This window comes from Heptranchias perlo, chromosome 17, assembly GCF_035084215.1.
Source record: "Heptranchias perlo isolate sHepPer1 chromosome 17, sHepPer1.hap1, whole genome shotgun sequence".
NCBI classification, from domain to species: domain Eukaryota; kingdom Metazoa; phylum Chordata; class Chondrichthyes; order Hexanchiformes; family Hexanchidae; genus Heptranchias; species Heptranchias perlo.
The window spans coordinates 9,172,704-9,194,699 of NC_090341.1; the positions used below are offsets into that span (position 1 = coordinate 9,172,704).

At 46.9% G+C, this 21,996-nt stretch overlaps 1 protein-coding gene across 2 annotated transcripts in view; it reads left to right on the forward strand.

Annotated features, from left to right (window-relative positions):
* The window catches only part of sema3bl (sema domain, immunoglobulin domain (Ig), short basic domain, secreted, (semaphorin) 3bl), a 142,083-nt gene extending 123,318 nt beyond the window's left edge, over positions 1 to 18,765 (forward strand). For both annotated transcript variants that reach the window (XM_067998436.1, XM_067998437.1), the window contains exons 11-17: positions 1,652 to 1,883; positions 8,705 to 8,796; positions 10,408 to 10,449; positions 10,556 to 10,713; positions 12,190 to 12,257; positions 15,447 to 15,586; positions 17,986 to 18,765. In XM_067998436.1, coding sequence (XP_067854537.1) covers positions 1,652 to 1,883; positions 8,705 to 8,796; positions 10,408 to 10,449; positions 10,556 to 10,713; positions 12,190 to 12,257; positions 15,447 to 15,586; positions 17,986 to 18,429 — 1,176 coding nt within the window. In that variant the 3' untranslated portion in view covers positions 18,430 to 18,765. The remainder of the gene's footprint in view (positions 1 to 1,651; positions 1,884 to 8,704; positions 8,797 to 10,407; positions 10,450 to 10,555; positions 10,714 to 12,189; positions 12,258 to 15,446; positions 15,587 to 17,985) is intronic.
* Positions 18,766 to 21,996: the final 3,231 nt, after the last annotated feature.

The window sequence follows — 21,996 nt, forward strand, 5'->3', positions numbered from 1 at the left end:
GCCTGGTGGGCAGGCTGGTGACTTGCTCCTGGCATTCCCTGGCCAAGTGGGCAGGCTGGTGACTTGTTCCTGCCATTCCCTGGCTTAGTGGGCAGGCTGGTGACTTGCTCCTGGCATTCCCTGGCCTAGTGGGCAGGCTGGTGACTTGCTCCTGCCATTCCCTGGCCTAGTGGGCAGGCTGGTGACTTGTTCCTGCCATTCCCTGGCCTAGTGGGCAGGCTGGTGACTTGCTCCTGGCATTCCCTGGCCTAGTGGGCAGGCTGGTGACTTGCTCCTGGCATTCCCTGGTCTAGTGGGCAGGCTGGTGACTTGCTCCTGCCATTCCCTGGCCTAGTGGGCAGGCTGGTGACTTGTTCCTGCCATTTCCTGGCCTAGTGGGCAGGCTGGTGACTTGTTCCTGCCATTTCCTGGCTTAGTGGGCAGGCTGGTGACTTGTTCCTGCCATTTCCTGGCCTAGTGGGCAGGCTGGTGACCTGCTCCTGCCATTCCCTGGCCTAGTGGGCAGGCTGGTGACTTGTTCCTGCCATTTCCTGGCCTAGTGGGCAGGCTGGTGACTTGCTCCTGCCATTCCCTGGCCTAGTGGGCAGGCTGGTGACTTGTTCCTGCTGTTCCCTGGCCTAGTGGGCAGGCTGGTGACTTGCTCCTGGCATTTGGCAGTGTTCATTTGTTGCTTGCTGGGAGATACACAGGATTGGCCCAAGTTAGAAGCCCAACTACCTCAACTCAACTTACTGAGTGTCAGTGGGCTGTACTACTGCAAATCTCCCCTTTTTAAATACATTGATGTCTGCATCAGTATGTACTGAGGTCATCAGACAGGCAGATAGAAAAGCTGGGATCAGATACACGTTACATATGAAACAACAAAAGATCATTATGGCAATGAGGGCTATTCCTTCTAGTGATCGCCCTCATGGACCCTATCCCTTCCTGAGTGAGACTTCTATGCAGATATTCCACAATCTGGACCAGTGATCCAGGCAACGTGAGTTCAAATCCCACCATGGCAGTTTGAGAATTTCAATTCAGTTTCAAATAGATCTAGAAAAAAAGGCTGGTATCAGTAAAAGTGATCATGAAGCTGTCGGATTATCATAAAAACACAACTGGTTCACTAATGTCCTTTAGGGGAGGAAACCTGCCGTCCTCACCCGGTCTGGCCTATAGGCGATTCCAGATCCACACCAACGTGGTTGACTCTTAACTGCTCTCTGAAGTGGCCAAGCAAGCCACTCGATTGTCTCAAATTGCTACAACGCAGCAGTTCAAGAAGAAGACCCAACACCACCTTCTCAAGGGCAACTAGAGATGGGCAGTAAATGCCGGCCTTGCCAACGACACCCACATCCTGAGAAACTCCAGAATGTGTATCTACCCCCAGGTCACCACTATTCAACTCTACCTGTGCTACCCCTTAACAAAACAGCCCTCCTTCCTCAGCCCAGGAACCATTGTGTCCCAGTTCCTTTTGGATTATCCATTAATGCTTATCCCCCATAACCTTCATTCCCAGACATTCATCTTTTCTGAACAAGTGAATTGGCCTCACTTTTGAACAAATAAATGTTCATCTTAGCAAATCTAATAACTAAACCTATCACCTATCTTCTATGCGTAGCTGTCAATTCCTTTCTCCTCTATTCTCCGGCAGTGTCCCAGTAAGATCACCACCCAACCCAGCCGGCAATACACCAGCACCAAGGGCTACCCAGATGACGTCCTCCATTTTGCTCGCAGCCACCCTCTAATGTTCCAGTCGGTGTACCCTATAAATCAGCACCCAGTGCTCATTAAAACTAACGTCCAGTACAAGATGACGCAGATCGTAGTGGATCGGGTGGACGCAGAAGATGGACAGTACGATGTCATGTTCATTGGGACAGGTATGCTGCAGGGCCCGTTAAACTGCAAGCACTGCAACGACTGCATGATATTTAGAATTACATTGAATGTACAACACAGAAACTGGCCATTCGGCCCAAATGGTCCATGCTGGTGTTTATGCTCCACACGAGCCTCCACCTTACTTCCTCTAACCCTATCAGTATATCATTCTATTCCTTTTTCCCTCGTGCTTATCTAGCTTCCCCTTAAATGCATCTATGCTATTCGCCTCAACTACTCTCTGGGTAAAGACGTTTCTCCTGAATTCCCTATTGGATTTATTAGTGACTATCTTATATTTATGGCTCCTAGCATTGGTCTCTCCCATAAGTGGAAACATCTTTCCTATGTCTACGCTATTAAATCGTTCCATAATCTTAAAGACCTCTACCAGGTCACCCCTCAGCCTTCTCTTTACTAGAGAAAAAACAGCCCCAACCTCTCAGCTCTGGTATCATCCTTGTAAATCTTTTTTACACCTTCTCCAGTGCCTCTATATCCTTTTTATAAGATGGAGAGCAGAACTATGCACAGTACTCTTAAGTGTGGTCTAACCAAGGTTCTATACAAGAATGACCTGAAACGGACTCCCTCATGAAACCTTCCCCCAGACCAGCAAAGTGGCAGCAGAGGACATGTGCCAACTAAGGACATTGTATGTGTGGGCTGCCTTCATGTTTAGATGTTCTTCTGCATTGTGCACAGGGTGTGGGCATAAAGCTGGAGGCCAAAGTCGACGTGCAACGATGCACACGTGCCACCTTGATGGGGAAGTAGTCTCTCTTTAAGGAGAAAGGGACGTCCTGCTCTTCTACCATAAACATCCGTCAATAACAAACTCCAACTAAACATAGTGCTTGTTCCAATAGACAGAATTGTATGCCCCTTTTCTCCTCTCGCCTCCTGAAGGGATTGGCTCTGGTTGGGCACTTGGTGCTGTGTGGTCCCTCTCCCAAATGACTGCTCTTCTTGGCAGTGCACGTTGGTGTGCTATTCAACCGTGAGGCATATCATAGCCGAGCACGACCCTGTCCTAACTCAGTGTTCACACATAGAATTATAGAATTGTTACAGCACAGAAGGAGGCCATTTGACCCATCGAGCCCGTGCCAGCCCTTTGTAAGAGCAATCCAGTTTGTCCCATTCCCCTGCCCTTTTCCCATAGCCCTGCAAATTTTTTCCCTTCAAGTATTTATCCAATTCCTTTCTGAAAGCCACGATTGACTCTGCCTCCACCACCCTTTCAGGCAGCGCATTCCAGATCATAACTACTCGCTGCGTAAAAAAGTTTTTCCTCATGTCGCCTTTGGTTCTTTTACCAGTCACCTTAAACCTGTGTCCTCTGGTTCTCGACCCTACCGCCAATGGGAACAGTTTCTCTTTATTTACTTCATCTAAACCTTTCGTGATCTTGAACACTTTGATCAAATCTCCTCTCAACCTTCTCTCTTTCCAGCAGGGCTCAGTGAACAGTGGTCCAGAATGCAAACCATGTCTGATTTTTTTTTTTGCTTCCTCTCTCTAGCCCAAAGGTGTTAAGACCAACTCTTACATCCCTACACTTCCTCAACTTAAGTAACCTAACTCAGCACAGTCCTGCCTGTCATCCTTCAGACGCACCATCAAAACCAGGCCCCCGATGAGACATTGGCCGGGGATTTCCTCGGAGCTGCTCCCGACGTAACTTTGCCGGGTATGCCGGAAACTCTTTTCCCGCCATGTCTCTGGCAAAGTTACGGCAGTGGAGGAAAATCCCGGTCTTTTAAAATAAGGTTCTGTTTCCCTGTTCCAGTGGTGCAGACAGCGCTTGACAATATCAGGGCACAGTTTGAAGACGAGTAGGGAGTTCTCCCAACATTCGGCCCTCAACCAAGACCGCCAGAAAGAGTTTAATTGGTCATCCATTTCATTGTGTGTTATGGGATCTTGCTGTGCGTAGTTAGGCTGGCGCACTTGCCTCTGTGACAGTGGTGATTGCATTTCAATGTGAAGCACTTTCAGATGCCTCTGAGAGATGTGATAAGTCGCTATGTAAACACAGCACTTTCTTTCTTGGACTCAGGAGCTTCCCGGTCTGTAAGGCTCCGTTCCACACTGGGCGGTGCAGGAGCTTTGATTATTTACTTTCAATGTGCAATAAACCCTTCTTTGTGTTTGTAGATCTTCAAGCGACAGAGAACATGTCATTGTCAGTTCGTGTTAAGCCCCAATCCATTGGTTCAAAAACCAGCGTGTGATAAAAATATTTCACATTGAACCTATTCCCCCCACATTATGATTCTTCCAAGATAATACACTTAACTGTGGGATGGAAATTTCAGACCCTGTAAACAACCGTACACTCCCTACACTTCAAAACTCCTTAAACTGTCCACTTATAGTAAATCTGACTCAGTGCTTTTCTAAATAAATTGGTTTCCAGACCAAAAAGATGATTCAAATTATACAATATCGGTTTTTGTGCTTAACAGGCCTGTGCTGCATTCAGAAACCTGTCTGGTCAAGAGAGGGCTGTCCATCTAGGAGTGTGCACATGACGGCTGGCCAGTCTGGGACTGTGTGTGTGAGGGGTGTCCAGACTGGGACTGTGTGTGAGGGGTGTCCAGACTGGGACTGTGTGTGAGGGGTGTCCAGACTGGGACTGTGTGTGAGGAGTATCCAGTCTGGGACTGTGTGTGTGAGGGGTGTCCAGTCTGGGACTGTGTGTGTGAGGGGTATCCAGTCTGGGACTGTGTGTGTGAGGGGTATCCAGTCTGGGACTGTGTGTGTGAGGGGTGTCCAGTCTGGGACTGTGTGTGTGAGGGGTGTCCAGTCTGGGACTGTGTGTGTGAGGGGTGTCCAGTCTGGGACTGTGTGTGAGGAGTATCCAGTCTGGGACTGTGTGTGAGGGGTGTCCAGTCTGGGACTGTGTGTGAGGAGTATCCAGTCTGGGACTGTGTGTGAGGAGTATCCACTCTGGGACTGTGTGTGAGGAGTGTTCAGACTGGGACTGTGTGTGAGGGGTGTCCAGTCTGAGACTGTGTGTGTGAGGGGTGTCCGGTCTGGGACTGTGTGTGTGAGGGGTGTACAGTCTGGGACTGTGTGTGTGAGGGGTGTCCAGTCTGGGACTGTGTGTGTGAGGGGTGCGAGGTCTGGGACTGTGTGTGTGAGGGGTGTCCGGTCTGGGACTGTGTGTGTGAGGGGTGTTCAGACTGGGACTGTGTGTGAGGGGTGTCCAGTCTGGGACTGTGTGTGTGAGGGGTGTCCAGTCTGGGACTGTGTGTGTGAGGGGTGTCCAGTCTGGGACTGTGTGTGTGAGGGGTGTTCAGTCTGGGACTGTGTGTGTGAGGGGTTTTCAGTCTGGGACTGTGTGTGTGAGGGGTGTCCAGTCTGGGACTGTGTGTGTGAGGGGTGTTCGGTCTGGGACTGTGTGTGTGAGGGGTGTTCGGTCTGGGACTGTGTGTGTGAGGGGTATTCGGTCTGGGACTGTGTGTGTGAGGGGTGTCCAGTCTGGGACTGTGTGTGTGAGGAGTGTTCAGTCTGGGACTGTGTGTGTGAGGGGTGTCCAGTCTGGGACTGTGTGTGTGAGGGGTGTCCAGTCTGGGACTGTGTGTGTGAGGGGTGTTCGGTCTGGGACTGTGTGTGTGAGGGGTGTTCGGTCTGGGACTGTGTGTGTGAGGGGTGTTCGGTCTGGGACTGTGTGTGTGAGGGGTGTCCGGTCTGGGACTGTGTGTGTGAGGGGTGTTTGGTCTGGGACTGTGTGTGTGAGGGGTGTTTGGTCTGGGACTGTGTGTGTGAGGGGTGTTCGGTCTGGGACTGTGTGTGTGAGGGGTGTCCAGTCTGGGACTGTGTGTGTGAGGGGTGTTCAGTCTGGGACTGTGTGTGTGAGGGGTGTTTGGTCTGGGACTGTGTGTGTGAGGGGTGTCCAGTCTGGGACTGTGTGTGTGAGGGGTGTTCAGTCTGGGACTGTGTGTGTGAGGGGTGTTTGGTCTGGGACTGTGTGTGTGAGGGGTGTTTGGTCTGGGACTGTGTGTGTGAGGGGTGTTCAGTCTGGGACTGTGTGTGTGAGGGGTGTTTGGTCTGGGACTGTGTGTGTGAGGGGTGTTTGGTCTGGGACTGTGTGTGTGAGGGGTGTTCGGTCTGGGACTGTGTGTGTGAGGGGTGTTTGGTCTGGGACTGTGTGTGTGAGGGGTGTTCGGTCTGGGACTGTGTGTGTGAGGGGTGTCCAGTCTGGGACTGTGTGTGTGAGGGGTGTTCGGTCTGGGACTGTGTGTGTGAGGGGTGTTCAGTCTGGGACTGTGTGTGTGAGGGGTGTTTGGTCTGGGACTGTGTGTGTGAGGGGTGTTTGGTCTGGGACTGTGTGTGTGAGGGGTGTTCGGTCTGGGACTGTGTGTGTGAGGGGTGTTCGGTCTGGGACTGTGTGTGTGAGTGATGTCTGGAGGGGGTTGGTGTGTCCCGGAGCTGTGTGTGAGGGTTTCCAGGTCTGGCGCTGTGCATTCCTGAGTGATGGTCAATCTGGTGGCCCCGTGAACCGTTGTAGGTTCATTTACCAACAGTTCATGCCTCAATGAATCGGTCGTGGCTCAGTCTGTAGCACTCTCACTTCTGAGTCAGCAGGATGTGGATTCAAACCACACTCCACGACTTGTGGGCTGACACTCCACAGCAGTACTGGGGGAGTGCTGCACTGTCAGGGTTGTCATGCTAAATCATTCAGGTGGATATAAAAGATCCCATTAAACTTTTTGTAGAGCAGTGGAGTTCTCCCAGTGTCCTGGCCCAATATTCCTCCCTCAACAAACACCATTCAAAAAAACATTTAACTGGTCATTCACCTCCTTGCTGTTTGTGGGATCTTTCTGTGCACAGAGATTGCCTCATCCGCGTACTTGTCAATACATTTCAAATCATAACTAGTGTGAAGCACTTTGTAATGTTTCTCAATGACATGATAAGGCTTAATATAAATGCAAATCTTTTATATCCAAACAGACTCAGGCCTTTAATGTTCCGACCATTACAATGGATAATAAACCTATCTTCAGTTATAAACAATTTTACAACACCAAGTTATAGTCCAGCAATTTTATTTTAAATTCACAAGCTTTCGGAGGCTTCCCCCTTCGTCAGGTGACGAAGGGGGAAGCCTCCGAAAGCTTGTGAATTTAAAATAAAATTGCTGGACTATAACTTGGTGTTGTAAAATTGTTTACAATTGTCAACCCCAGTCCATCACCGGCATCTCCACATCATATCTTCAGTTAAATATGGCTTAATTTCCTGTTCCATTATTTTCAACCCAAGTCTCAGATCCATGTTCCTCGGACTAACCACACAGCTTATTCATCGATAAGAGGACAGGCCCTCAGCTCCTCTCTCTCCATCAATGGACAATAATGAGACTTATTTTCCCATTAATCTTTGACATTTAGGGAGTAATTTTCCGAGGTCACGTTGCTGGGAGGGATTCTCGCTGGCAGCCTTGAGACATTGGGACAGTATGGGTGCACTTGCGTTCCCTGTGCAGAAGCCCACCCTCCAATAACCAAACGCCCCAAACCAGTGGAACGTTTAACCTGGGCCGTGTATTTTTTTTCTGGGGTTCCCCAGCGTGACTAGTCTAAGCAGAGACCCCCGTGCCTCCTCCCACCGACATCATTACATAAAGCGGCACAGTCCTCCGGGTTGCTTCCTCACTGAGGGCTCTTTGTTCACGACGTGGAAGAATGTCTTTTCTTAGCTCCGGAAATGTCAAAATTAGCAAATTAAAGTCCTTGTGACGAAAGCTTGCGAGGCCCGACCTGGATTAGAACCCACAGCCGTCAGCTCAACAAGCAAACCAGCAAATAAGGAAAACGATGACAGCGCTGCTGTCAAAAACTATTTGGGACTGATTTATTCCCTCAGTTTTTTTTTAATGTGGTATTCCTTTCCATCCATCTCATTAATGTTACTCAGTGACTGAGAGATGGGACCGGGACAATCATTCCCTAGCACCTGCTAGCCGGTCAGCGCCCAAGAGTGGTGCGGGTTGACTTCGCCTCCCCGAGGCCTAGCTCAAACTGAGAACTAATCCTGGAAGATGACTGACTTTCCCTGAGGCCTAGTTTAATTTAATAAGGTGACCAATCTTCTCAGACGATAGGATGAGTTCTTTTTCTGGAGAGGTGAGGTAAGATGGATCGAGTGGCCTTCCTCGTCTATAGTCCGGGCGTAAATCGGGCATGTCTTCCTGCAGAGCGCGCCAGCACCCCGTGGCACGGCCAATCAGTACTGTACGATGGTGTGCCCTTTGACATCACTACTATCTAACCAGCACCACCTAAATGTTGGGGGTTGGGAGGAGGGAGGAAGTTAGGACTATAGAAAGAACTTGCATTTCTATAGCGTCTTTCACAACCTCAGGACATCACAACGCACTTTACAGCCAATGAAGTACTTTTGAAGTGTAGTCACTGTTGTAATGAAGGAAACGCAGCAGCCAATTTGCGCACAGCAAGGTCCCGCAAACAGCAATGAGATAAATGACCAGATAATCTGTTTTTTTACTGATGTTGGTTGAGGGATAAATCTTGGGCAGGACACCGGGAGAATTCCCCTGCTCTTCTTCGAAACAATGCCATGGGATCTTTTACGTCCACCTATGTAGCAAAAAATGTGGCATCTATGAGGAGAGCAGGATTGGATTTAAGAGGAGGACTGCACAAAATATCAGCAGACTAAGGCGGAGGGGGAAGAAAAGCAAAAATGTCGAATATATTTCCTTATTTCCTTTGTTTCTTCTAAACTCCATTTGCTTGAGAGGAATGTCAAGAGTGGCTGGTGTTTTCTTCCTGTGCAGATACTGGGGTCGTCCTGAAGACAATCGCCCTGCGGAAGGGGAATGCAGTGCAGAGTGAGGAAGTGATTCTGGAAGAGCTCCAAGTGTTTAAGGTATTCGGTGTATCCTATTGTGTCATACTGCCATTATCAGACAATAATGGACCATCTACTATACTAACGTTCTAACTGTCAAAGATTTCAGATACCATCCGTTTCTTTTTGTTACAATACTCGTGTTGCTTCCTACGTTCTCAATGGATGTAACGAGGTGAATCTTAGGCACTTGTCCTTATGATATCTTGGAGCATGAGAGGTACAAATGAGGAGGTTGTTCAGCCAGAAAGAGCTCCAACTGTTTCTTCAATCATTCCTGGGTTTTTGCCTCTGTTTCCCTAGCCAGAAGTCCATTCCATGTATGATCACCCTGTGTGACAGCTCTCCCTCCTCATCCTCCTCGGCCTTTCCACCTCCTTCCACACTGTCGCCCACTCAATCCTCCTCAAACGTCTCTCCTCTACAATCCATCTCCATGGCATTGCTCCCTCCTGGTTTCTATTTTTACCTTTCGAACTGATGATGATACGTCATCACAAATGGTTTCTCCCCCGGTGCCCACACAGTCACCCCAGGGCACCATTCTTGGCTTCCTTCTCTTCACCGCTCACATGCCGCTCTTTGGTGACATCATCTGGAAGCGTGGAGACAGCTTCCAGATGTGAAGTGATGATACTCCTGACCCCCATTGACCCGCCCCACCGCCCCACCGCAGCTGCTGTCACTCTCTCCAATTCCCTGACAGACATTAAGCCCTGGATGAGCCGCACTGCTCTGCCCACAAGCTCAGCTTCCACTCCCACATCCAGACTGTCACCAAGGTCACTTCCGTTCACCTCCGAAACACCTCCCGTCTCCACCCTTAACTCTTTTATTCTGGAGCCGGAACCCTAATTCACACCTTTTCGGGCTGGACTTCTCCAAACTCCCCTTGATGGTCTCCAGCTATCAAAAGCCTCAAGACCCCCCCCCCCCCCATCCCCATCCCTCGGCTTGTGTCCTCACCCTAGGACATCAATAGAACCCTGATGCCATTTTTGGACTGAAATGGGCGGAGCGTACGTGACGCAAGCCCTGCCCAGTAGCAGTTGGCGGCCTGACCAAAGAGGAGCCCAAAGGAAAGTACCTCTTTATTTTTTTTGTGGGCCCAGGAGGAGCAGCCCCACCCTCACCCTCCGGCTCCCAGCACGGACGTACCTTCGTTCGGCCCGAAGGCCGACTGGGTCGCCTAATGTTATGGAGCCAGTGGGCTGCCCCAGGGCACTCGATCTCCAGCAACAGCCCCCCACCCCAATGTTAATAAGGCCTCAAAATGGACCAGGACACTGAGGAGAATTAGTCCTGATCTTCTTCGAAATAGCTGACCATGGGATCTTTTACATCCACCTGAGGCCTCGGTTTGATATCTCATCTGAAAGACGGCACCTCCGACAGTGCAGCACTCCCTCAGTACTGCACTGGGATCAGCCTAGATTTTGTGCTCAAGTTTCTGGAGTGGGACATGAACCCACAACCTTCATAACTCAAGAGGTGAGGGTGCTACCCACTGAGACATGGCTGACACTATCGGCCAAGGTCAAAATTACCCCCAAGGGAAGAGAATTAAGGGGGACGAAACTTGGGGAGGGGAATTATTTCCAATAATGGTTTCTATTTTAATATTGCCAGATTCCGAATCCTATCACATCTATGGAGATCTCAGTGAAACGGGTAAGTACTTCAGTTCCATGGCATGTCTTTCCTTCACATCCTTGGTGTTGCACTCTTACGTTATTCTCCGCTTAACGTTCCTCTTGTGTACTCTGCTACCTTGCAGCAACAGCTGTACATTGGCTCGAGGGTGGGGGTTGCCCAGGTGAAGCTCCATCAGTGCGAGACCTATGGCAATGCATGTGCCGAGTGCTGCCTCGCTAGAGACCCCTACTGCGCCTGGGACGGAAGCTCCTGCACCAGATACCAGCCCGCCGCAAAAAGGTACTGGAGTCTCAGCTAAGCTGCTTTCACTGGCTTTGAGATAGCATGTGGGGGAGGGGGGGTGAGTATATTAGTGTGTTGGTGGGTGGAGCTAGTGAGCAAGTTTGTGTCTGTGTCCGTACACGGTTAACCAGTTTATCAATGTGCTGGTGTGCAAGGGAGTGAGAAGGGTGTGTGTGTGCGCACGTGCACACTCACTATCAGTGTGTTCACGCCTAGGATGGTGAGGTGTGTGTGTACTGGGGGTTTGACTGCGTGTCTGCGTGTGTCTGTGTGCGCGTGTCTGTGTGTGAGTGTGTGTGTGTGTTTGAGTGTGTGTGTGTGAATGTGTGTGTGTCTGTGTGGTCTGTGTTTGACTGTGAGTGTGTGTGTCTGTGTGGTATGTGTGTTTGCACATGCAAGGTTAGTTTGTATATTAATGCGTTGGTGTGTGGGGTAGTGAGGATGTGTGTACAGTTCTGTTTTTCCTTTGAGTACTTTACCATCATGTACATGTTTCGACCATTATAGATCAGTCAATGACTCTGTGACTTCTGACCTCGAACGCTGTATGACCTGACTGCAGCAACATAGTCACAAGTGCTCAGCAGCTGATTCAGCTTCAATGAGATTTTGATCACAAGTGACACCCTCACCAGATGTTCAAAGGTGCATTTACCAGCACGAGTTGCTGGATAATGATCAGAAGTGGGAACCCTGGCTGATTTCCCTCTCCTGCACGTGGCCACTGAAGCCAATTGCCTCTTCCACACTACTGCCCCAGTGTAGATCAGCCAAATCAGCTCAGACGAGGGACTGAACCTTGAAGGGGGGGGGGAACCTGATGCGGGGGAGCAGTTAAATTGGAGGGGCTGAATTACCCGCTCCGTCCCCAGCCCACTACGATTTTAAAATTCCCCATTTTTCAAGCGTATATGACACCCGCCAATAAGACCTCAACACCATCTTAACCAGGATGTCCCGACAACGAGAACCTGGTCAGACCACCGAAGAGGTCCTGTGAGGTAAGTTTAAAACTTTCCCTCATGGGGCCTGGAGGAGCAGAGCCACCCACCACCTCCCACCGACATCCCAGCCATTTTGGTCGTCAGGTCGGCATGTTAACGAGGCTCACCCGTTAAAATCGTCTGTGCCTCCCACCGGCCGCTCGCTAGGCCACTTTCCCGCCCCGGAGTTAAAATTGCCACCTATGACCTTTCTAGCCCATGTGACACGGTGCATTTACCCACTGTATCATCGGGGAAGGGGACTACGCTGACGTCCTTAAACCACAAGCAATTCAGTTACACGATTAACGACAGCATCAGAACGCTGAGGGTAAATTAAAGTGTTGCCACAGTCATTCACTGCCGATACAGACTAGGTACGGTGCTATAATCGAGGGCATGTGCTGCTCATTTGATCATCTTGGTAAGATTATATAAAAGGACTTCAGATTCATTTCAGAGCCTCACTTCAGTTCCTCTCTTTGTTCAGACGTTTCCGAAGACAAGATATCTGGAACGGTAACCCCATTCATCAGTGCCTGGATCAGAGTCTCAGTGGTAAGGAAAATCACCTCCCCTTCCTCTTTTTAGATGAAACCACCGGCATCCTTTAAATACGTCAGATTGACTCTCTGCGGAGAGTTTAATGGGCAATTAATGTACAATTCCAGCAAGTTCTTAAAAATAACAGGGAAGCTAAAGGCGAAATGTCATTTGTGAAAAGCAAACGGCAGAGTGGCGTAAATCGACCAGCAAGTCCTGGAGAGTCGCAACTCTTAATCCCCTGATCTTGTTGGCTGATTTGTGTGTGCGTCCAGCAAGATTTGGCCCATTAAGTTCAAAGATAACTCTGTCACGGAGAATGTAGCAGCTTAAGAATTCTTTTTTTTCTCCCCTCTTGTGTGCTCAACAAGGTATGGGATGTTTGCGTTGGGAAATGGAACCTTTTCCTGTTTCAGCCACTCGTGTCAGGATCAAACACTCCTGGATCGCTTGTAGCGCAGTTTGATACACAGTAAATAAAAAAAACCCTTGTATTCTGCCCCCAACAATTGCCCTCAACCTCAGTCCCAGGAGAGCACCAGTACTGCCACAGTGTGACAATATCCATTTCCCACACAAAACCATCTGGTGGCCTATATGCAGGAGATTGACATTGTAGGTCAGTTTTATGCTATAGACTGATGCTTGCTAATAACTGGGTCAAGATCCCCAAAATACATTTCACAAATAAAGTGCTCTTTCACCTCATTAGTCTGGGCTAGATTTGAACCCAGTTCCCAGGGGTAGAAGATCAGTGAGTTTACTACCTCCTTAATACTTTGCTACAGATTTTTTTTTCCCTTATTCTTTTTCCTACTTTCTACTGTGCGGTCTGAATTCCGTGCCTTTTTATAGAAGGTTTATGTGAGAAAGCAGCTGGGCCTGTGTTTGAGGGCTCACGTGGCGAGTTCCAGATCTGCACTGTTTTGTCAGGTGCTCCCTCACAGAGGGAGAGGGACAGTTGTGAAGGGACGGACTCGCTCCTGGGGCAGTTGAATGCTGAGCAGCATCGGAAAAGGTCTGGGAGCAGATCATTTTCCCACCCTTTCGATCAGGGAATGGTGCACGGAGCAGGGAGAATGGAAAGGGATGAAAAGAAAAATTTATCCAAAAGAAAAGGTGAATACAACCTCTTCCATGTTGGGTCCTTCCCCATCCCCATCCTGCCCCCCATCTCCCCCGCCCCCTCACAGGTCTCCCCTCCCACTGTTACTCAGTTTTAACTTTGACCTCTCTAAAACCAAAAATAACTACATTTGTTTTTTTCTCAAAAGCACTCTCCTAAACACCATCTAAAACATGTACTTTGTTTAGTGTTGCCAACCCTCCGGGATTGTCCTAGAGTCTCCAGGAATTAAAGATTAATCTCCTGGACACTGCTTCCAGCAACTCTGGAGAAAAAAAATTGGGGCATTAAAAAATTTTTTTTTTTCATTTTCTTTGACACTTTCATTGTTTTTTATTTGTTCATGGGATGTGGGCGGCGCTGGCGAGGCCGGCATTTATTGCCCATCCCTAATTGCCCTTGAGAAGGTGGTGGTGAGCCGCCTTCTTGAACCGCTGCAGTCCGTGTGGTGAAGGTTCTCCCACAGTGCTGTTAGAAAGGGAGTTCCAGGATTTTGACCCAGCAACGATGAAGGAACGGCGATATATTTCCAAGTCGGGATGGTGTGTGACTTGGAGGGGAATGTGCAGGTGGTGGTGTTCCCATGTACCTGCTGCCCTTGTCCTTCTAGGTGGTAGGGGTCGGGGGATTGGGAAGTGCTGTCGAAGAAGCCTTGGCGAGTTGCTGCAGTGCATCCTGTGGATGGACACACTGCAGCCACGGTGCGCCGGTGGTGAAGGGAGTGAATGTTAAGGGTGGTGGATGGGGTGCCAATCAATTATTAGTTATAAAAAATATTAGAGACGGGGGGGGGGGGAAAGGCTGTTTAACGGAGAGTCAAGGAGCATCCAATCGGGTAACGAAGAGTCTGTTCACTTTGCATTTGGTGGAGGAAGGTGGGGCACTGTGAGGATAGATGTGTTGAGCGACCAGTGGTGGGTGTGTTGTTGGGGGGGTGGGGTGGGGGTTAGGGGGGGGAGGGTCGTATGATGATAGCTCCAGGAATACATCCAACCAGAGTTGGCAACCCTAACTTTAATGTCTAATTTTGATACTTTGATGTCTAATTTTGATTTTTTTTTTTATCCAGCGCATAATATCTTAGAGGTAATAATCCTCCCTCAAAGTGCCCACACTCTTTCTGACTCTTGATGCGTGCACAGCTTGCACTGCTCCACGTTTTCATCTAAGTTTGTTCGGAGGTCAGAACCAACCATCCAAGCTGACGCCCATCGTGGTGCATGCCTACTCTTTGCCAATTAGCTCATTCGGTGCAATTTCTATGGCAGCCTAGTGGTTACCATGTCAGTCTCTCAACTTCCAAAGCCATTGTTGAAAGGTTCAAGTAATTGCAGCCGTGGATCAGCCCTAAAGGATCAGGGGTCTTCCTCCCTCCCTCACCTCCCAAAAAATGTCTCCTGGTTATTAGAGGAACTAAACACAAGGAAGAAGTATGTTGTCTACCATTTATTTCACAACGGTCTATCCTCATTATTCCTATTACTAGTAAACCTGCATTTTGTGTACAACCAGGACTGATCTCTGCTCTTTGACCCCATATTGTGGTTCTTTGATTGACACGAATGTATATAAACCCAACAAACTATGTTGAGGTCTCTACTGAATAGAAAAATATTAATATTAATAAAGTATATTAGCAAACACCAATAAGTAGTAAGGAATCAAACTACTTTGCCAATATTTTTAAGATAATTGGCAAAAGAACCAGAGGGGAGGTGAGGAGAATTTATTTTTTACTCAGAGAGTTGCTATGATCTGGACTGCGCTGCCTGAAAGGGCGGTGGAAGCAGTTTCAGTAGTAACTTTCAAAAGGGAATTGGATAAATACTTGAAAAGGAAAAACTTGCAGGGCTATGGGGAAAGAGCAGGGGAGTGGGACTAATTGGAGAGCTCTTTCAAAGAGCCAGCACAGGCACGGTGGACTGAATGGCCTCCTTCTGTGCTGAAAGATTCTATGATAGGTACTGATGGACCAAACACAATTATTTCCAAGATTTGGTCCTCACTGAATTGAGCATAATCCCAGTAAACTGTTCTGTAATAGCTTTTCTAAACATTGTGCTTTTAATTATTCACAGTGGAAGATTTCGATAGTACGGAGGAGACAGTGGTTTACGGGACTGAACACAACAGCACCTTTCTTGAATGTGTCCCAAAGTCTCTTCAGGCCACCGTCAAATGGTTCATACAGCGAGCTGTGGATGATATGAAAGATGAGGTGAGTCAAACCATTTGATTCTATCATCTCATAATTTACTGGGTGGCAGGTTTGGTTGTAACACTAGCCTGGAAATGATGCTGAGCGATTTTATCATGTGAATATTTAATGTGTTTAGTTTGACGTCTTTTGTGAAAATATCAGAGGATTTTGAAATTAATGTGTGAAGTGTTTTGTAACACAACGTCATACAGTAATCTCCAATCTATTGATTCTAGTCTAGCCAGAGAGGGGTAAAAGTCTCCTTATGATGGTAAGCAAATTGAACCCATTTGAGATCATTTAATTACAGATTAATCAGGTCCCTTGAAAGTGGCCAAACTGGACTGGGGCTCTGACTGCAAAAAGCGCATTGGGACTAGCACTGAGACTTCTCAGCCTTTTTTCCTAGAAGGATATGTTGATGGAGTTAGATGAAGAAGGGTGGGAGGAGGCTCGTGTGGAGCATAAACGCTAGCATGAACCTGTTGGGCCGAATGGCCTATTTCTGTGCTGTACATTCTATATATTAACAGCCATCAAAGGCAGGAGACCTCGTTTCTACTTGTCTGGGCAGGATTTGAAACCATGACCATGTATGTTACCCAATTGCAGATGGTGCACTCTTTACATTTAAATATAATCATCTTAACGGCCAAAGGACGATATATAACTATTCTTTTCACCCTCTTCTATAGCAACATCCAAAAAAATTGTAATAGAAAAATGTGAACTAGGTGAAATGTTCTTGATATTTACTGTAAGAATTTTTTTTTTAGGAAAAGAAATTAGGTTCAATGGGGCAGGCTTGATGGACCAGCTGGTCTTTTCCTGCCCAACATTTCCGTATGCTCGTAGTCCTGTTTCATAGCCCCTTTTGAATTGACTTTTGAACCCATCGGAGGTGAAATTTGTCCCGGGCGGTAGTCAATGGAAAAGTAAATCAGGCGGGGTGAAACAGGCAGCTGATTTGCTATTGCCCCCTATTGTGCCAGTGCCCAAGGCACATTTGTCCCCCATTTACACCACCCTGTTCATATGGTAACATATTCTGCACCTTTACCAACCCTTTGGTTGGCCTTCCTGCTAACTTCCATGGGCTTGAATTTCCGCCGTGATTTCTCCTGATCACCTACCATAACTTCGGCGAAAGAACCGCGGAAACTCTGGAGAAACGGCGTAAGTCCCGGCGTTTCCACTGATCTTACGATGCAGTTACGGCAGATGATCGGTGCAAATTCAACCCCCCTAGTGGTTAACTTCTGCCCTCTGAATTTTGAACCCTGCAACATAAACAGAAAGAATGAACTTGTATTTCTATAGCATCACATCAGGACCACACAAAGCATTTTACAATCAATAGATTACTTTTTTTTAGGTGAGGTTACTTGTTGCTATGTAGGCAAACATGGCAGTTAATTTGCGCTCAGCAAGGTCCCACAGACAAAATTAACGAATGACCAGCTGTCAGCCGTGGCTCAGTGGGTAGAACTCCTGCCTCTGAGTCAGGTCATGATTTCAAGCTCCAATCCAGAGACTCAAGCACAAAATCCAGGCTGACACTCCAGTACAGTACTGAGTGAGTGCTGCACTGTCAGAGGTGCTGCCTTTCGGATGAGACATTAAACCGAGGCCCTCTCAGGTGGATGCAAGAGATCCCATGACACTATTTCGAAGAAGAGCAGGGGAATTCTCCCCAGTGTCCTGGCCAATATATACCCCTCAACCAACATCACTAAAACAGATTATCTGATCAGTGTTGTTTGTGGGATCTTGCTGTGCACAAATTGGCTGCTGCACTTCCTACATTACAACAGTGACTACATTTCACAAGTACTTCATTGGCTGTAAAGCACTTTGGGACGTCCTGAGATCATGAACAGTGCTATATTAATGCAAATTCTTTCTTAATCTGTTTTTGGTAAGCAATTTACCTGAATCCACCGTATCAATCACCTATTTTCACATTAAGTGTGAAAACCCTTGTGAAAATGATCATTCATCACCTTGTGTAACTTTCTGTTCATTGCCAAACAGCAAGAATAAGACTCCCTATCTCCCTCCAGCCCTACAACCCTTCGAGATCTCTGCGCTCCTCCGATTCTGACCTCTTGCACATTCCCGATTTTCATCGCTCCACCATTGGCGGCCGTGCCTTCAGCTGCCTAGGCCCTAAGCTATGGAATTCTCTCCCTAAACCTCTCCGCCTCTCGATCACTTTCTCCTCTTTTAAAATGCTTCTTAAAACCTACCACTTTGACCAAGCTTTTGATCACCTGTCCTGATATCTCCTTATGTGGCTCGGTGTCAAATTCTGCCGGATAACGCTCCTGTGAAGTGCCTTGGGACATTCCTATTACATTAAAGGCGCTATATAAATGCAAGTTGTTGTTGTTTGAATCGCTGGTTAATTTTTACAGGTGAAAACAGACGAGCGGATCATCAAAACTGAGCACGGCCTCTTATTCAGAAAGGTTTACCGAATGGACGAAGGAACCTATTACTGCAAAACGATGGAGCACGGCTTCACGCAGACAGTGACCAAAATCTCACTGGAAGTGATTGAGAGCGAGCAGCTCGAGGAAATCTTCAACCGCGACGACGGGGAGTATACCAACCGGCCCTGCGTGACTCAGCACCGTCGGCTGCACAGCCAGAAGCCTTGGTTCAAAGACATCATGCAGCTGATCGGCTACTCGAACCTGCACCGAGTGGAGGAGTACTGCGAGAGGGTGTGGTGCAACGAGAAGCAGCGGAAGAAGCGCAAGATGATGATGAACAAGTGGAAGTTCATGTCAGACGGTGGGAAGAAGGGGAAGAGCAAGCCACGCAACAGGACTCCGAGGCACATCACCGACACATAGAGGTGACTGAACTCTGCTTGGATTGTATATAAGGACCGAACTCCAGAGGCCAAACTACAGGCTAAGCATTCACAGAGCAGTGAAGTAACTTTTCAAAATGAACATTTTTCAATCGAGACTGAACCTCATCGCTCGAAGTTTGGGAGAGAGGGGCAGGTTGGCCAAGGTCAAAATAAGGAACCAAAGATTGGTAAAAGTCTTTCACATCTTCAAGACCCACCCCAACTCTGAGTCCAACAGAGACCCTAATCAATTATAATACCATATTCCTTTTTTGATTTCACTGCACCATAATATTGACCTTGTTGGTTTAGTAAATAGAAAAATAATGTTAAACTCTGCGTATTTATACATTTTATTTAATAACTCATTTGAATTACTGGACGTTCAGTTTAGGGACAGAGGAGCCCATCCACTATATTTGAGCAGAAGGCAGGATAAAATAGAGCAAGGAATCGATACCTCTAGTTCAGCAGTGCCCAACTTGTTCAATCTCTGATCTGTAAGGTATTGTTCTCAGTACATAACAATGCAAGCATATGATGTCTTCAGTCAAAGGAGTGTGTTTGATCCAGGAAGACTGAGTATTCCTGTCTTTGCAGTCATCTATCAAAGCGTGCGTAATACTGTATTAGGGAAACCTAACTGGAGCAAGATTCAATCCTTTATAATTGCTTCTACTTTTTAATGACCAATATATAAAGTGTGGCCTTATATTCAGAGAGGGATTCTTATATCTTGAGAATTTTAGTAGTTAACATATTAGGTTGTGGGCTGGAAGATTGAGTGGGCCGTCTTTACTGATTCATTAGAAATGGCATTGTAGACCAGACTTCACCCATGAGTCCTGCTTTAGAAACTTCTACTACAGGGGATGGGTGTATTCAAATGGGTGCATTCTAATAATAGGTGTATTCCGATGGGTATATGCCAATGGGTATACTCCAATGGGTATATTCTGATGGATATATTCCAATGGGTGTATTCCAATAGGTTTATTCCGATGGGTATACTCCAATGGGTGTATTCCGATGGGTATATTCTAATGGGTATATACCAATGGGTGTATTCCAATGGGTATATTCTAATGGGTATATACCAATGGGTGTATTCCAATGGGTATATTCTAATGGGTATATACCAATGGGTGTATTCCGATGGGTATATTCTAATGGGTATATACCAATGGGTGTATTCCAATGGGTATATTCTAATGGGTATATACCAATGGGTGTATTCCGATGGGTATATGCCAATGGGAGTATTCTGATGGGTATGCTCCAACAATGGGTGTATTCCGATGGGTGTATTCCGATAAGTGTATTCCAGCGCGTAAATACCAGTGGGTGTATTCCGATGGGTGTATTCCGATAAGTGTATTCCAGCGGGTAAATACCAGTGGGTGTATTCCGATGGGTGTATTCCGATGGGTGTATTCCGATGGGAGTATTCCGATGGGTGTATTCCGATGGGTATATTCCATTTTCAGAAAGTCCTGGTATGTCTGTCATTATCCAGACATTTCCTATTGGCCAAGTCTGGTTCTTTTTGGTTGTGCTTAATTAAAACCAGACTTAAAAGAAAAATAAGCTGTGATTTATGTTGTAAAGAGGGGATTTGGCTTTTATCTGAAACCCTTCACCAACTTGCAGGAACTGTAGAAAAAAACACTCAGCATTAGATTCTATTCTGGGCACAGAAAATGTAATCATTGAATTTTCCAGTAATCTCTGACTGTGTTGTTCCTGGAGTTAACGATATTTCATAAACTTGTTATTCTATCGAAATTTTCAATTCTCCAATGTAGGCCTCGTTACACGTTACATAGAGTACAAATGGAATAAAACTCCCCCCACAGATTCCAAAGGTTTATACATTTAGAAAGTGGGTATCAAGGAGAGATTTCAAGCCTGCAATCTCTGAAGCTGCTGGATTGTCATGAAAATACAACTGGTTCACTAACACCTTTCAGGGAAGGGAACCTGTCACCCCTAACTGGTCTGGCCTACACGTGACTCCAGCTAACACTATGTGGTTGACTCTTAACTCCCTCAGAGCACCTAGGAATGGGCAATACATGTGGACCTTGCCAGCATCACCCATATCCCACAAAAACAGTAAAGATAAAGAAATCTGATGATGTCATAAGAATCTCTCTATTGCCCACTTGCAATCACCACACCCCCCCCCCCCCACCCCGAGTATGCATTATTCTACTATTTTTTGAGTTGCTTAGGAGAAAGGCCAAGACCCATACTGTAGAACACCGCCAAGATTGAAAACAGCAATAGAGAAGATGAGATAACATTTCCCAGCTCAATGCAATCTGAGCCACTTGTCGTCTCACCTATAGAAGAGGCCTGAGTTATTTTTCAATATGGCAGGAAGATTTTAGCCATTTTTCATTGTATAACTGTACTACAGAAGGAACCATCTGGCTGTGCTACCTCGCCCACAACAGCATGCACGCCCAAATATACATGTACTTCTGGTGGGTGCCACGTGTCGAAGATGGGAGTTGTGGTATATCAGAGAGTGTTACAGTAATATCTATAATGGTTATAATCACACAGTGTTATAGTGGGGTGTGCTATATCACACAGTGTTATAGTGAGGTGTGTTATAGTGAGGTGTGCTATATCACACAGTGTTATAGTGAGGTGTGCTATATCACACAGTGTTATAGTGAGGTGTGCTATATCACACAGTGTTATAGTGAGGTGTGCTATATCACACAGTGTTATAGTGAGGTGTGCTATATCACACAGTGTTATAGTGAGGTGTGTTATAGTGAGGTGTGCTATATCACACAGTGTTATAGTGAGGTGTGCTATATCACACAGTGTTATAGTGAGGTGTGCTATATCACACAGTGTTATAGTGAGGTGTGCTATATCACAGTGTTATAGTGAGGTGTGCTATATCACACAGTGTTATAGTGAGGTGTGTTATAGTGAGGTGTGCTATATCACACAGTGTTATAGTGAGGTGTGCTATATCACACAGTGTTATAGTGAGGTGTGCTATATCACACAGTGTTATAGTGAGGTGTGCTATATCACACAGTGTTATAGTGGGGTGTGCTATATCACACAGTGTTATAGTGAGGTGTGCTATATCACACAGTGTTATAGTGAGGTGTGCTATATCACACAGTGTTATAGTGGGGTGTGCTATATCACACAGTGTTATAGTGAGGTGTGCTATATCACACAGTGTTATAGTGAGGTGTGTTATAGTGAGGTGTGCTATATCACACAGTGTTATAGTGAGGTGTGCTATATCACACAGTGTTATAGTGAGGTGTGCTATATCACACAGTGTTATAGTGAGGTGTGTTATAGTGAGGTGTGCTATATCACACAGTGTTATAGTGGGGTGTGCTATATCACACAGTGTTATAGTGAGGTGTGTTATAGTGAGGTGTGCTATATCACACCGTGTTATAGTGAGGTGTGTTATAGTGAGGTGTGCTATATCACACAGTGTTATAGTGAGGTGTGCTATATCACACAGTGTTATAGTGAGGTGTGTTATATCACACAGTGTTATAGTGAGGTGTGCTAT